The sequence below is a fragment of the Pangasianodon hypophthalmus genome, chromosome 15 (genome assembly GCF_027358585.1).
Source record: "Pangasianodon hypophthalmus isolate fPanHyp1 chromosome 15, fPanHyp1.pri, whole genome shotgun sequence".
Classification (NCBI taxonomy): domain Eukaryota; kingdom Metazoa; phylum Chordata; class Actinopteri; order Siluriformes; family Pangasiidae; genus Pangasianodon; species Pangasianodon hypophthalmus.
In genome coordinates, this window is record NC_069724.1 from 15961170 (window position 1) to 15973771 (window position 12602).

At 39.1% G+C, this 12602-nt stretch overlaps 1 protein-coding gene across 2 annotated transcripts in view; it reads right to left on the minus strand.

Annotated features, from left to right (window-relative positions):
* Positions 1-436: 436 nt before the first annotated feature.
* The window catches only part of col5a1 (procollagen, type V, alpha 1), a 90514-nt gene continuing 78348 nt past the window's right edge, over positions 437-12602 (minus strand). The window contains exons 54-66 of one of the 2 annotated variants that reach the window (XM_026929045.3): positions 12442-12495; positions 12205-12312; positions 11930-11983; positions 11771-11824; positions 10450-10557; positions 9545-9598; positions 9392-9427; positions 9244-9297; positions 8747-9008; positions 8252-8364; positions 6315-6383; positions 4375-4608; positions 437-2983 (exon numbers count right to left, since the gene is read on the minus strand). In XM_026929045.3, coding sequence (XP_026784846.2) covers positions 2837-2983; positions 4375-4608; positions 6315-6383; positions 8252-8364; positions 8747-9008; positions 9244-9297; positions 9392-9427; positions 9545-9598; positions 10450-10557; positions 11771-11824; positions 11930-11983; positions 12205-12312; positions 12442-12495 — 1347 coding nt within the window. In that variant the 3' untranslated portion in view covers positions 437-2836. Of the gene's footprint in view, positions 2984-4374; positions 4609-6314; positions 6384-6448; positions 6518-8251; positions 8365-8746; positions 9009-9243; positions 9298-9391; positions 9428-9544; positions 9599-10449; positions 10558-11770; positions 11825-11929; positions 11984-12204; positions 12313-12441; positions 12496-12602 lie in introns of both variants that reach the window. The other variant, XM_026929044.3, reaches the window with a different exon arrangement.

Consider the following 12602-nt stretch of genomic DNA (forward strand, 5'->3'; position numbering starts at 1 on the left):
ATCAATTGAATGGGCTCCTGTGCATTTTATTCACATTTCAGTTTAAAGCATTCAGTCAAATTCCTTGGTCTAGAAAAAAGCTAAATCAGGCCAATTTATAATGTATCTGTATCATCATGTTAAGACATTTAAAACTTCTAAAACATTTTAAAGCTTGAGTCCATTTCAAAGGAGCAACTTTGTGATGAGTATTTTAGTACATTTTCGGCTGGATATTTCCACTTTTAATTGAGTAAGATTTTGACCCCTTATCTATACTTTCACTTAAGTACAATTTTTCAGTACATTTCCCACCCCTAAATATAATATAAATGGATTGTCAAGAGCAAGCTGTCACCAGTAACCAAACAAGTAAGCAAAATTCATCTTCTGCTAGCTCTGCTAGCAATAATAAATCTGTGTCAGTGATAAAGAGTGGGGGCCATGGTAACACTAATGGTATCAATTAACATTTATTATTTTTTTAAATAATACAATAAATATACTACAATTGAACATCATCTTTGGTAGAGTTACAACATCCTGGCTCTGTCACCATTTCACAATTAAGGACATGCCTTTATTCATCTGAGCATTTGAAATGAATATCATAGCAATAAAGATGTGATTGGAATCAAATCAATTTCAGGTTGGGGTAACATTAAGAGAATGAAAAACTTTCATCATTTTCATGCATACAGAAAGGCTTTAATGCTTCAAAAGACATACAAGGGTGCGTGGCCACAGTAAACTTGAATTTATTGACACAAAATAACAATATATCTTCTATCCTCTCTTACACAGGTTTAACAAGACCTTAAAACAGACAACACAACACAAGACAAATATTACAAAAACCAAACAAAACAGAATTCTTTTATTGGCAGCATCATGGCTATTTTTTTTTTTTTTTGGAAATTTACAAAAATGGTTAATTTCTAAAACCTTATCATAAGAATTTTTATCTGTGTTGTGAATTATTTTTTAAAAAGCAGTTCAAGTCATATTTCAAATTAATAGAATGCAAAGGTTCGTAGCAAAGTAGTTGGCATAGTGGTGTAAGATGTTGAGTGCATTAGGGACTAGTGGCAAAGAAATGCAGGGAAAATTGGGAAAAAAGACAAGAAAATTGATTTTCTTTCTACCAAGGCTCTTAAGAATTATAATAAATGGGAAATCTATCTACCCCACAGTTGCACAATCTTATATAAAGTGACTTTTTGGTTGTTGAGTGTATTTCATGAAGCCTAAAGCTGTGAGAATATCTTTGGCCTGAGAATCGGAGGACAGTAGATTAGTTGGTCCTCTGTATTTGGCTCTGGTAACAGAGGTCAAGTTCTTCCCTGTACAAAAAAAAAAAAAAATCTCTCCACTGAAGACTTTATGGACTTCTGACTGCTTGTGGTGAATTGCTGATTGCACTCATGTCCACAGTATAGCTCTAGGTCCACAAACACTGTAAAATAATTACTACCTTTAAAAATTCTATTTTATTTTTACTACATTTTAAATTCATGGGAATAAATGTGCTATGGAGGACTATGCAAAAGTACATAAATAATCTCCAGGTAAAGCGCCACTTTACAGTTTGCTTACTGCCCGCTCAACAACAGTGTGTAGGGTGACGGCAAAGAGACAAATTTGTTAGTTACGAGGTCAAAATTTTTGGTTTATGAATGAATATGGATTGGCATGCATAAGAATATTTCCCCACACAAGACACAGGACTCGCTACCCAGAAAAAAAATGTGATGAAAGAAATGGAAGATGCATCTACATCATTGGTGAATCATTTTTAAACAAATAAACAAAAAATGGAAAATATATATGTATATAGCACCACAGGCAGAAGGAAATAGCACCTAGTTTACTGATAGTGTTTCCTCAATGAAACGGTCTTTCATTGCGTGTGCTTTCTGATAGACTCAAGCACAAGTTTTGATAGAAAAAGGATAAAGGATGGAATCATTCAGATACCCTGTGATTGTAACAATCCACAAGACCAAAATCAGTTTGACATGAACTTGCTATTATTGCTTGTTCTGTCTTTTATTTTCATTCAGTCGTTTGAAATTACAAAAAAAAGATGTGGGTCACACCTGCAACAGGACATAATGCTTTCTTCTTGGTGTTTCTGCCATTTTATTTCATTTTTCATTGCTATCCAATTTTCTCTAGGATGCGAAATGCGAAACGTTTTCAGCAATCACCAGCATCTCTGCGGTCCTTCTCGCTCAATGGTTCACATGCATGTTTTGAAGCACAAAAAAAAAAAGAAAAAAGAAAAAAACAGAGAAATATACAGAAAGTACTTACAAACATACAAAAAATATTTATATATATTTATATATAAGCACCATTCCAGGGAATGGGAAAACAAATATGCACAAAATAAAGTTCATTGAAGTACTGGGGGAAAATGAAACACTGAATAAATGCAAGCAGAAACCAGACAGAGCTAAACCAGGTGGAGTGTGTGAGGGGGTTTCCACCTGCAGGAAGTGCATTAAAGGTGGAGGAATACTGTTGCTATCTCCTACACCTATACAGCATGGGTGGTAAGAATGTGGCGATTAAAGCATAGGGTTAGCCAGCTAGCATTCAGCTAATCCAGTTTCAAAACTTGCATGTGACAGAGACAGGTACACTGAGGTCAAAAAATGTTTTTGTTATTTTTTTTTTTTTTAGAAATCCATTCTTTATTTTCTTAAATTTCTTTTATCCTTTCTATGCTAAGTTGGTGTTTTATTTTGGAAACACAAATCTTTAGAAAATATGTTGTCCTATTCCTTTCTTTGGTTTCTGAGAAAATGAATGTGTTTATTATTTTCTTTTCTGGTGCGCTCAGTGAACAGTCTTAGCCAATAAAGCAGGCCGGGCCAACCTCAAAGCCAAACTTCTGCGTTGCTCCACCGAAATCATTGAACATGATGTCGACATATGGTATCTGCTCCACTTTTGGCGTGTTGATCTCTAGAATAGTCTTTTCATAGCCCTTTTTCAACTGCAGAAAAGGTGAGGAGAGAGGACGAGACAAAGAGGAGGGACAAGAAAAAAAAATTAGGTGAAGAATATTTGGAAAAGAATACAGTCCCCTCTAAAACTACTGGAACAGCATGGCCAGTTCTTTTGTTTTTTGCTATACACTAAAGACATTTGGGATTGAGATGAAAAGATGAATATGAGATGATAGATCAGAATTTCAGCTTTTATTTCCTGATATTTGCATCTAGATGTGTTAAACAACTTGGAACATGGGACACTTGGTGTCAGACCACCCGATTTTTAGGTGAGCAAAAGCATTGGAACAGATAGCCACGGACTGGTAGCAGTTATACGTGAGGTTCTGCCGGGCCGAGGCACTTAGCAAGCACAGGAACGTCATTTGGACCACACCAATTACATTGCCCCCAGCGTCCATGTAAGAGAGCTGTAATTACAGAAAGAAACAAGGGGTCCAGCTAGCAGCTCAGGGTATAGTGACCTCTAGAGGTTCATTTGGAAATTATACATCACACCTTTTTTAGTTAGTTGGAGGAAATATTTGAAAAACTTCCAAAAGCAATGTGGATTGAAAATTTATTGAGGCTAATGAGGCTAAGACAACCTTAACCCTTATGTCCTGTAGAGAGCCAATTTCCCCTACGGTGTGTAAATTTCAGAAGGGAGTTGTGATGCCTTCACCCCTGCCCTGTGGATGTTGTTGGTGATGTCACTAACTGTTGGTTTTGGGTTTTTCTCCACAGCTCTTACAAAGTTTCAGTCATTAACTGCTATTATTTTCCTTTGCCGACCTGTTTGATGTCTGGTTGTTAGTACACCAGTAATTTCTTTCTTTTTCAGCACATTCCAAATTGTTGTACTGGCTATGCCCAATGCTTGTGCAATGGCTCTGGTCGATTTTCCCTCTTTTCTCCACTTCAAAATGACTTGCTTTTCTCCCATAGACAGCTCTCTGGTCTTCATGTTGGTATTCCTTTTTAACAACAAATGCAGACTTCACAGGCAAAACCCACAACCTACGCCAAGAGCAGATATTCAGAGCTATTAACTGTTTAAACAATCACTCTAACAGGGCATACCTGGGCAACAAGAAACACCTGTCAGTCATATATTCCAATATTTTTGATCACTTGAAAACTGGGTGTGTTCAAATAAAGTGTTTAACACATCTAGATGTAAATATTAGGAAATGAAAGCTGAAATTCTGATCTATTGTGTCATATTCATCTTTTGATCTCAAACCTAAATGTCTTCATTGTATAGAAAACAAACAAAAAAAAAAAACGTTGAATTGGCCTTGCCATTCCAATGCTTTCAGAGGGGACTATACATAAAATACCACAACTGTCCTTCCATCACTACTTGGGGATTAAGTGCATTGTTTTTGCTCACCGCACATCCATCGATGATGGCACTAATGTATGGATTGTTGTCATGGGACATCTCTTCATCATTGGAGCCCAGGAAGCGGATGGCCTTATCATGAGAGTTTAGCTCCTGGTCATGCCAGGCCACAGACTGGTAGCAGTTATACGTGAGGTTCTGCCGGGCCGAGGCACTTAGCAAGCGCAAGAACGTCATTTGGACCACACCAATTGGATTGCCCTCAGCGTCCATGTAAGAGAGCTATAAGTGCAGAAAGAAACAAGGGGTCCAGCTAGCAGCTCAGGATATAGTGACCTCTAGAGGTTCATTTGGAAATTATACATCACACCTTTTTAGTTAGTTGGAGGAAATATTTGAAAAACTTCCAAAAGCAATGTGGATTGAAAATTTATTGAGGCTAATGAAGCTAAGACAACCTTAACCCTTATGTCCTGTACAGAGCCAATTTCCCCTACGGTGTGTAAATTTCAGAAGGGGGTTAAATTTATAAATGTTCAATAAACATTATTATTGCACCAAAAAATAAAAACATTTATGTTCATATACTATATTAATTAAACATAAAAAACATGAGCCAGGATACAATCAACGAGAAGTTCCGAAGCACATCAAAATTGTTTATAAGGCATCCTCATAAAATTAGGTATCACACTGATAAAACAATGTAAAGTAGGCTGTTAAAGTGGGTCTGGGGGTTTTCTGTTCTCTAATCTGTAGTGAGAAGCACTAATCCTTAAAGACAAAGTACAGCAATGTTAAATAAGAGGTTATTTCTTGTCTCTCTGGTGTGATGTAACATTTGCATTTTAAGAAATATGCAAATGTTTGTTTTCTCCATACCAACCCATTGAGTTAGAACACGCCATTTCCTCCTTTTACGTCTTACACACACATGACCTTGACTGAGACAGCAAAGCACAAGAAATGAACATGCTATGCATGCACACATACACACTCACACACACTGTACTTACGTGTTTTCCTCATCATACACACATATGCACTGACCTCACACATGCAAGATATTGAATTGCATACTAACACACAAACACACAGACTGGACTCAGAGGTATTTATGTACAGTTAAACTATATTAATTTTCTTTTGTGGTCAAACTGAATTGACTAAAGAATAAAAAAATCACTACATTATCCAGTCAATGTATGTGTGTGTCTGTATATTGTCCACGGATTTTTATGCTTCACGTGGACTACCAGCACATGGAAACATTACCTTATGTTCACAGCCACATATCATCAGTGGCTGAACCCAGAAGCTAGAAAGAAGTGACCATGAGTCTCAAAGCCAACAAATTGGCTCTATTTCCATCAGACTTGCCAGAGAATGGGAAACAGCCATTTAGTCAACATGCAAGGGTCCAGAACACCCTTCAAAAGAGTGTACTGTGAAAGTGTTTCTCCAGTTTACAGACACTGAGGATGAAGATAGAGGCCTTCAGCCAAAATCAACCACAGATAAACTACTGATCAATTTAGGGAAGTTCACCAATTCCCCAAAATACTATGAGAGTGTTGTTATTTTTAAATTAAGTCACAGCTTTGAGTGACACTTCTGCCCTCATCTCTCAGATTGGCCATAAGCCTGAGGATTCACTCTGTTGCTGTCATAGTATAGAGAAGCTCGTGCAATACCATGCTCAAACATGACCAGATCCCAAGAGCTCCAACTGCAGAGCTAGGACCATGCAGAACCACTGGTTTCCAAGAGATGGAACCTCAGAACCACGGCACCTTGGAACCTAGGAACTTAGGACCTTAGGAACTTTGGCTCCTCAGAACGTAAGAACTTTGGAACCACACAACTGTGGGAACCTCAGAACTTTAGAACTGAGTAACCTCAGACCTTCAGAACCTCAGGACCTCGGAAAAGGAACCTCAGAACCAAAGTCCACTCTCTTGGATTCCATCTTGGGCCTTTCTACTTACCATGGACCCCCTTTTGTAGCGACTATACCAAGTGCCTGGGCTGTCTTTGGGCCAGCGAGCCATTTTGCTCTGTAAAATAACAAGAGTGGTTCAGGAGGTGGAAGGTGGATGGAGGGTCATGGAGGTGCTCTTACCAGTTTACCACGTTTGAATTCACTGTACCAGGAGCCTGGAGTCTCCTTCACCCAGGAGGTTAGCCTAGTCTGAGACACCAGAGCAAGAGAAAGAATGGGAGTTTAAAAAATGGGGAACATGACCAAGAGAAACAGGGAAAAGAGAAGAAGAAGAAGAAGAAGAAGAAGAAAGAAAGAAAAAGAAGAAGAACACAAGCGTGAGCAAGAACAGCAACAGTAAAACAATATATAGAGAGGGAGGATTATTAGAAGCAGAAGAAAAAATACAAATAGAACAAGAACATGAAAAGCCAAAGAAGAGACCAAAGAAGTTCCAGGAATTAGAAAAAAGGTTTGGAGAACTGCAACATAATAAAGAACATAATACCAATTATACTAGGTCATTTTAAATCAGAACATGCATCCTGAGGCAAATAATCCTCTGGTCCCCCAAACAGTTTTTCTTCTCTCCTAGCTCCTAACACATCAGAACCAAGCAATGAAGAACACTAAATATCTTGTAGAGGTATTGGGAACTAGAAAAGAGTAAAAATATGGGCCATCTGGAGCTATCCGAGGACTTGGTTGGAAAACAGTGGTTCATGTTATAGAAAATTAATTAGCATTATTAAATAGTATGATACGCTATGCCACATGGCTGTTATTTATTAACTACAGAGAGTTTTGATCCTAGGGCTAGATATCACCAACTATCATTTATGATACTATCACTGTTCAGTACATCACTATTCATATGATATCGCAATTGCATCATGATGGTCAGTGGTCAGAACACAGCTCCAATGTGTTTATCATGCTTCTGATACCATCATTTTCAACAAAGCGAATAGAGCAAACCATTAATTATTAATTAATGATGTTTTTCTTCTGCATGTTTAAAATTGGGATGTAATATTAGGGAGAACATTGCATGTCTTTGCATATCTTTGCACAGAACATTGCCTGTCTTTGATTACATAAGCAGATATGTTTTATGTCCTGAACAGATGTGTTTAAGGATTTGTATTGTTTCCTGAATATTTGATTCTGGTGTAGCACATCTTATAGACAGTGTTACTCATATTTATTCAGGAGTACACTTTTTAATAAAGTCAAAGTGCATTCATATATCTGAATTGAATGCCATGGCGAATATGTAAATATGTAGCAACTTAAACAGAGTCACAAAATTTTAGAATTTGTGGCTAACACGGCCAGCAACAAAAGCTCTCACAGAAGTTTGAAACAATCTTACAGTTACACATGTACACATTAGTCAACAGTGGTAATCAGTAAGAAAATACGCCTACATATGGTACAGTGTGGCTTCACAAACTTCGTTACATTGGGGATGGAGTGTCTTAATGAGTGCTTCCCAAAATGTGGCTTATATTGGACCAGATTGTCCATATGTATGTGACTACTACTACTACTACTACTACTATTTTTTATGTTCTGTGTTAATTGTTATCTAGCCCCTCATCAATTGTCAACTAGCCCTTCATCAACGGTCAGTTTTAGAGTGCAGCACCACAGCTGGCTGTAAATTGACAGTATCATCCCAGCAGTGACAGTGAGGTGTTTAAAAGTTCTAGCCACTATGCTATATCATAGGGGAATATGGTCATAGGAGAATCTTACGACCATAAATTCCAGCTACTATGCTGGGTCATAGGGGAATATGGTCATAGGGGAATCCACTGATGGATGGGACAGAGGGGGCTGACAAATTGGGCTGCAGTCAGTAATGGTATAGCTATAAGCTATGTTGTGACCACAGATTTTGTCCATGGCCCTGCAGGCATTGTTCAGGTGAATACTCACCCCTTCACTCTTTTTATCTGGGAAGATACAGCTCTCTCCTCCAGCTGTGAAGTTGCAGTAAACCTTGAAAGAATCTCGTGAGCAGCCCTGGTTTGGATCAATCCAGTACTCGCCTTTACAAAGGAAACAAAACACAAAACAAAACAAAGGTTGATAACACAAATTCTTGTAATTTTTACATTGTTGTTTACATTTAATATGGGTATGCAAATATTGTGTATAGGTGCAACAATAAAATTTTACAATGGGGAGAGTGTCACAACCATTATTTATTTATTTATTTTTTAAAAAATCTTTATTTCACCCTTATTACATCTTCTGTCCACTTTATGGACCATCACCTACATGGTCCATCAACAATCCTTTTATAATATTTAGGTGTTTGTTTCAAATTCAAAGCATTCACATTTGAGTTTGCAACAACTGAAATTCAAATGGGATATTAAAAAGGCATGGAAAGTGTGTGTGTGTGTGTGTGTGTTTGTGTGCACCCACCATCAGGGAAGTCAGGGTGGCAGAGTTGCAGGTCTTTGCAGGTGCGTGCTGGGTTGCTCTTGGTGCCCAGTGGGTGCTTCATCTGTTCGATCTCCTGCTTGAGGGAGTTCAGCGAGCCAAAGATCTCCTCCATACCATCCTCATAATCCTTGTAGTTGGCATCAGGTGCATCATCTGCCAGTTGGCTAGCATCGATGTTCCTTCGTGCTCTCTTTGGGCTTGAATGGATGGGCAGCGGGTGGATGACATCGCCTGGTGGACCCTTAAGGTGTGCATTGGGAGGCAGTGGTATTGGTGATCAAGCTTTTCACATTTGCAGATCCATACAAACTGCCTCCATGAAACATTATGAATGGTATGAGCTTGATTGTTAACTTTATTGGTATGAAATAAAGCAAAAATGATAATTATAAATATTGCAGAAATGCACATATTTTACAGGATACGAGAATATATGTCAAATTAGATATTTAATATCTGGCGATGCTAGTACTGACCGGTGGACCCGGAGGTCCTGGTACTCCTGTTTCTCCCTTGGGTCCTGTTTGACCCTACAGAGAAAGAGAGAGAGACAGATGCAGGTTAAAAACACAAACCAAAACCTAAGCATTTTTATATGATTTATGGTTGAGAGAGAACACTTACTGATGATCCTTTAGCTCCTTTAGGACCAGGGGGGCCCTGCATAAGAAACACACACACACACACGCAAACAAACAAACATTCATATAGGTATACATCTAAAAACCAGTAAGTTTGGATTGAATGGTGCTGAATGATTGTTTGCTGAAAACATACAGGCAATCCAGGAGGTCCAATAGGTCCCAGAGGTCCAGCAGGGCCGGCAATACCCTGTACAGAGAGAGAGAGAGAGAGAGAGAGAGAGACAAGCAAACGAACAAAAAGACATACAGAGCATTATTCATCATAAGGACTGTGTGGGAATAAACATTTGCAAAATTTCTCTATATGCTTGTCTCACATTTCCAAATACACTAAATAGCCAAACGTTTGTGGACACCTGACCATCACAACCATATGTGCTTTTTCATTCCAGAGATCTTTTTGAACATCTCATTCCCTTTGCTGTTTATCTCCACTCTTCTGGGAAGCCTTTCCACTAGATTTTGGAGCATGGCTGTGGGGATTTGCTCATTCAGCCACAAACGCATTAGTGAGGTCAGGCACTGATGTCGGGCGAGGAGACCTGGGGTGCAATTGGTTTTTCAGTTCAACCCAAAGGTATTCGGTGGGGTTGAAGTCAGGCCTTTGTGCAGACCAACCTTGGCAAATCAAGTCTTAATGAACCCTGATTTGTGCAGAGGGGCATTATCATGGTGAGACATATTTTGGTCCTTTAGTTCCATTGAAGGAAAACTGTGAAGCTACAGCATACAAAGAAATCCTATACAATTGTGTGCTTCCAATTTTGTGGCAATAGTTTGGGGAAGGCTCACATATGGGTGTAATGGTCAGGTGTCCACAAACTTTTGGTCACATAGTATATTTTTAGTAATATATGAAAAATATATACATATAATATAGTAACTTTTACTCCTGTAGATGTTTGTGTGTTCGTCAGTGCCTGAATCCTGCAGACTCAGGATGAATTCAGGTGTGAGTGTGTGTATGTTTGACTGAACATGTGTGTGAACAAGTTTATCTGTATCTATATTTGTGTGTGTAGTTTGTGTGCATCGTACAGTGTCTCCTTTAGGTCCGGCTGTTCCCTGTGGTCCTGGCAGTCCTCTGTCTCCTTTCTCTCCCTGTTCTCCAGGAGGCCCAATCAAACCAATTAGACCTGGATGACCCTGAAACACACACAATGCACACAATAAACAACAAGCAAATGCATACATATATAGACAACTAATAGAAAAAAAAAATTAATTATTATACTTATTATTCTCAAACACATTATCCAAATCTGAGACATATTCAGCTTAACACTGCATTATTTTTCAAAAGAGTTACGATGCCATACACTCACCAACCACTTTAACAGGAACAACTATTGTACACCTGCTCATTCATGGAATGATCAATCAATCAAGTAGAAGCAGCACAATGCATTAAGTCATACAGATACAGGTCAAGAGCTTCTGTTAATGTTTAAACAGACGGGAGAAAAAAATGTGAAACTGCTGATCTGCTGGGAAAGCTGTAGAGCTTACATAGAATGGTGTGAAAACTAAAAAAAAAACATCTAGTGAGTTCTGTGGGGAGAAACGCCTAACTGATGAGAGAGATCAGAGGAGAATGGTCAGACTGGTAAAAGCTGATAGGAAGGCTACAGTACTCAAATAACCACTCTTTACAAGTGCCGCGAGCAGAAAAGCTCTCACAATGTGTCAAACTTTGAGGCAGATGGGCTACAATAGCAGAAGACTACATTGGGTTCCACTCCTTTCAGCCAAGAACAGGAATCTGAGGCTGAAGATCGGAAAAGACCAGGCCACTGTCCAGTTGTGTACACAAACATGTAAACATAAAATAGGTGACAAATTAAAGGAAAAACCAGCGGCTCTATTTTGCTGTGAGAAACATTTTGTTGGCATGGTTTGGGTACACTTCTCCCCATAGAGGATCAAACTCTTAAGAGTGTCTATAAATTAATTTAAAGTTATTCTGCCTCATCACCTTTATCCTGTGAAGGAACAGATCTGTGCTGATGAGAGTGGTCTCCAGCAGGATGACTCCACACCCATACACAGTGCACAAAGGTTTGAGGATGAATGATTTGAGGATGGAAATGATGCAAATCATAAGCTATGGGTTTCACATATCTCAACCCAACTGAGCTCCTATGGGAGATTTTGGAGCAATTGGACAGTATTAGACAGCAGTCTCCACCACTGTCATCAAACCAACAAGAGAATCATTTGGAAGAATGACTTGTAGACTCTATACCAAGGCACACAGAAGCTGGTCTGGCAGCTTATGGTGGCCCTAGACTCTTTACGTTGGTTTTTCCTTTAATTTGTCACCCATCTGTATGTTTTATCCTCAGAATGGAGCCCTTACCTTTTCTCCTTTAACTCCAGTGTCTCCTTTTAGTCCAGGCAGTCCAGGAGGACCCTGACAAAGAGAGAGAGAGAGAGAGAGAGAGAGAAGGTGATTTGTTATTTGTAGACTCTTTTGCAGTAATTTAAGTGTGGTAATGGGTAGGTGTTTTGGGGGTACCATAGGTCCTGGGGGTCCATCAGGTCCAGGAGACCCAGGCAGACCTTGTTCTCCCTGAAAAAAAAAACAGACAGCTGAATTAATTCCCTGCAATATATTAGAACTTCATCTCTGCCTCAGTTTTGCATATATTCTGCCAAACAGTGATGCGGCTACAAATGTGAGAGTGTTGAAAACCCAGTCTGTGTGGGTTCTGAGTCATCTCACTTATATATGTTTGTCAATCCTGCACACCTGAGGTATGTGTGTGTGTGTGTGTGAGCGTTGGAACTCACTACTGGGCCAGGGATTCCTCGCAATCCTTCAGAACCAGGCTTGCCAGGAGCACCTTGGGGTCCAACAGGACCTGTCTTACCCTGTGGACCCTCGAGACCGGGCTCGCCCTGAGAAATAAAGACAAAGAAAAAAATAGTTAGATGCAGGGCCACAGTAGTCTCGTAATGCAAATATAAACTTTCACCAAAAAATCTTTAAAGGTTTTTATGTTTTGAGAATGTGCTGCTGGCCTTTACCTTAGCTCCTTTCTCTCCCTGTCGTCCCTCAGGTCCTGCCGCTCCTGGAGGACCCTAAACATAGAGAAATTGAATGAACAAGAGAATGAAATATGAATGTTGATACACAGACAAACAGGCAGACAGACAAATTGATAGATGTGATTCATATAGAGAACTAC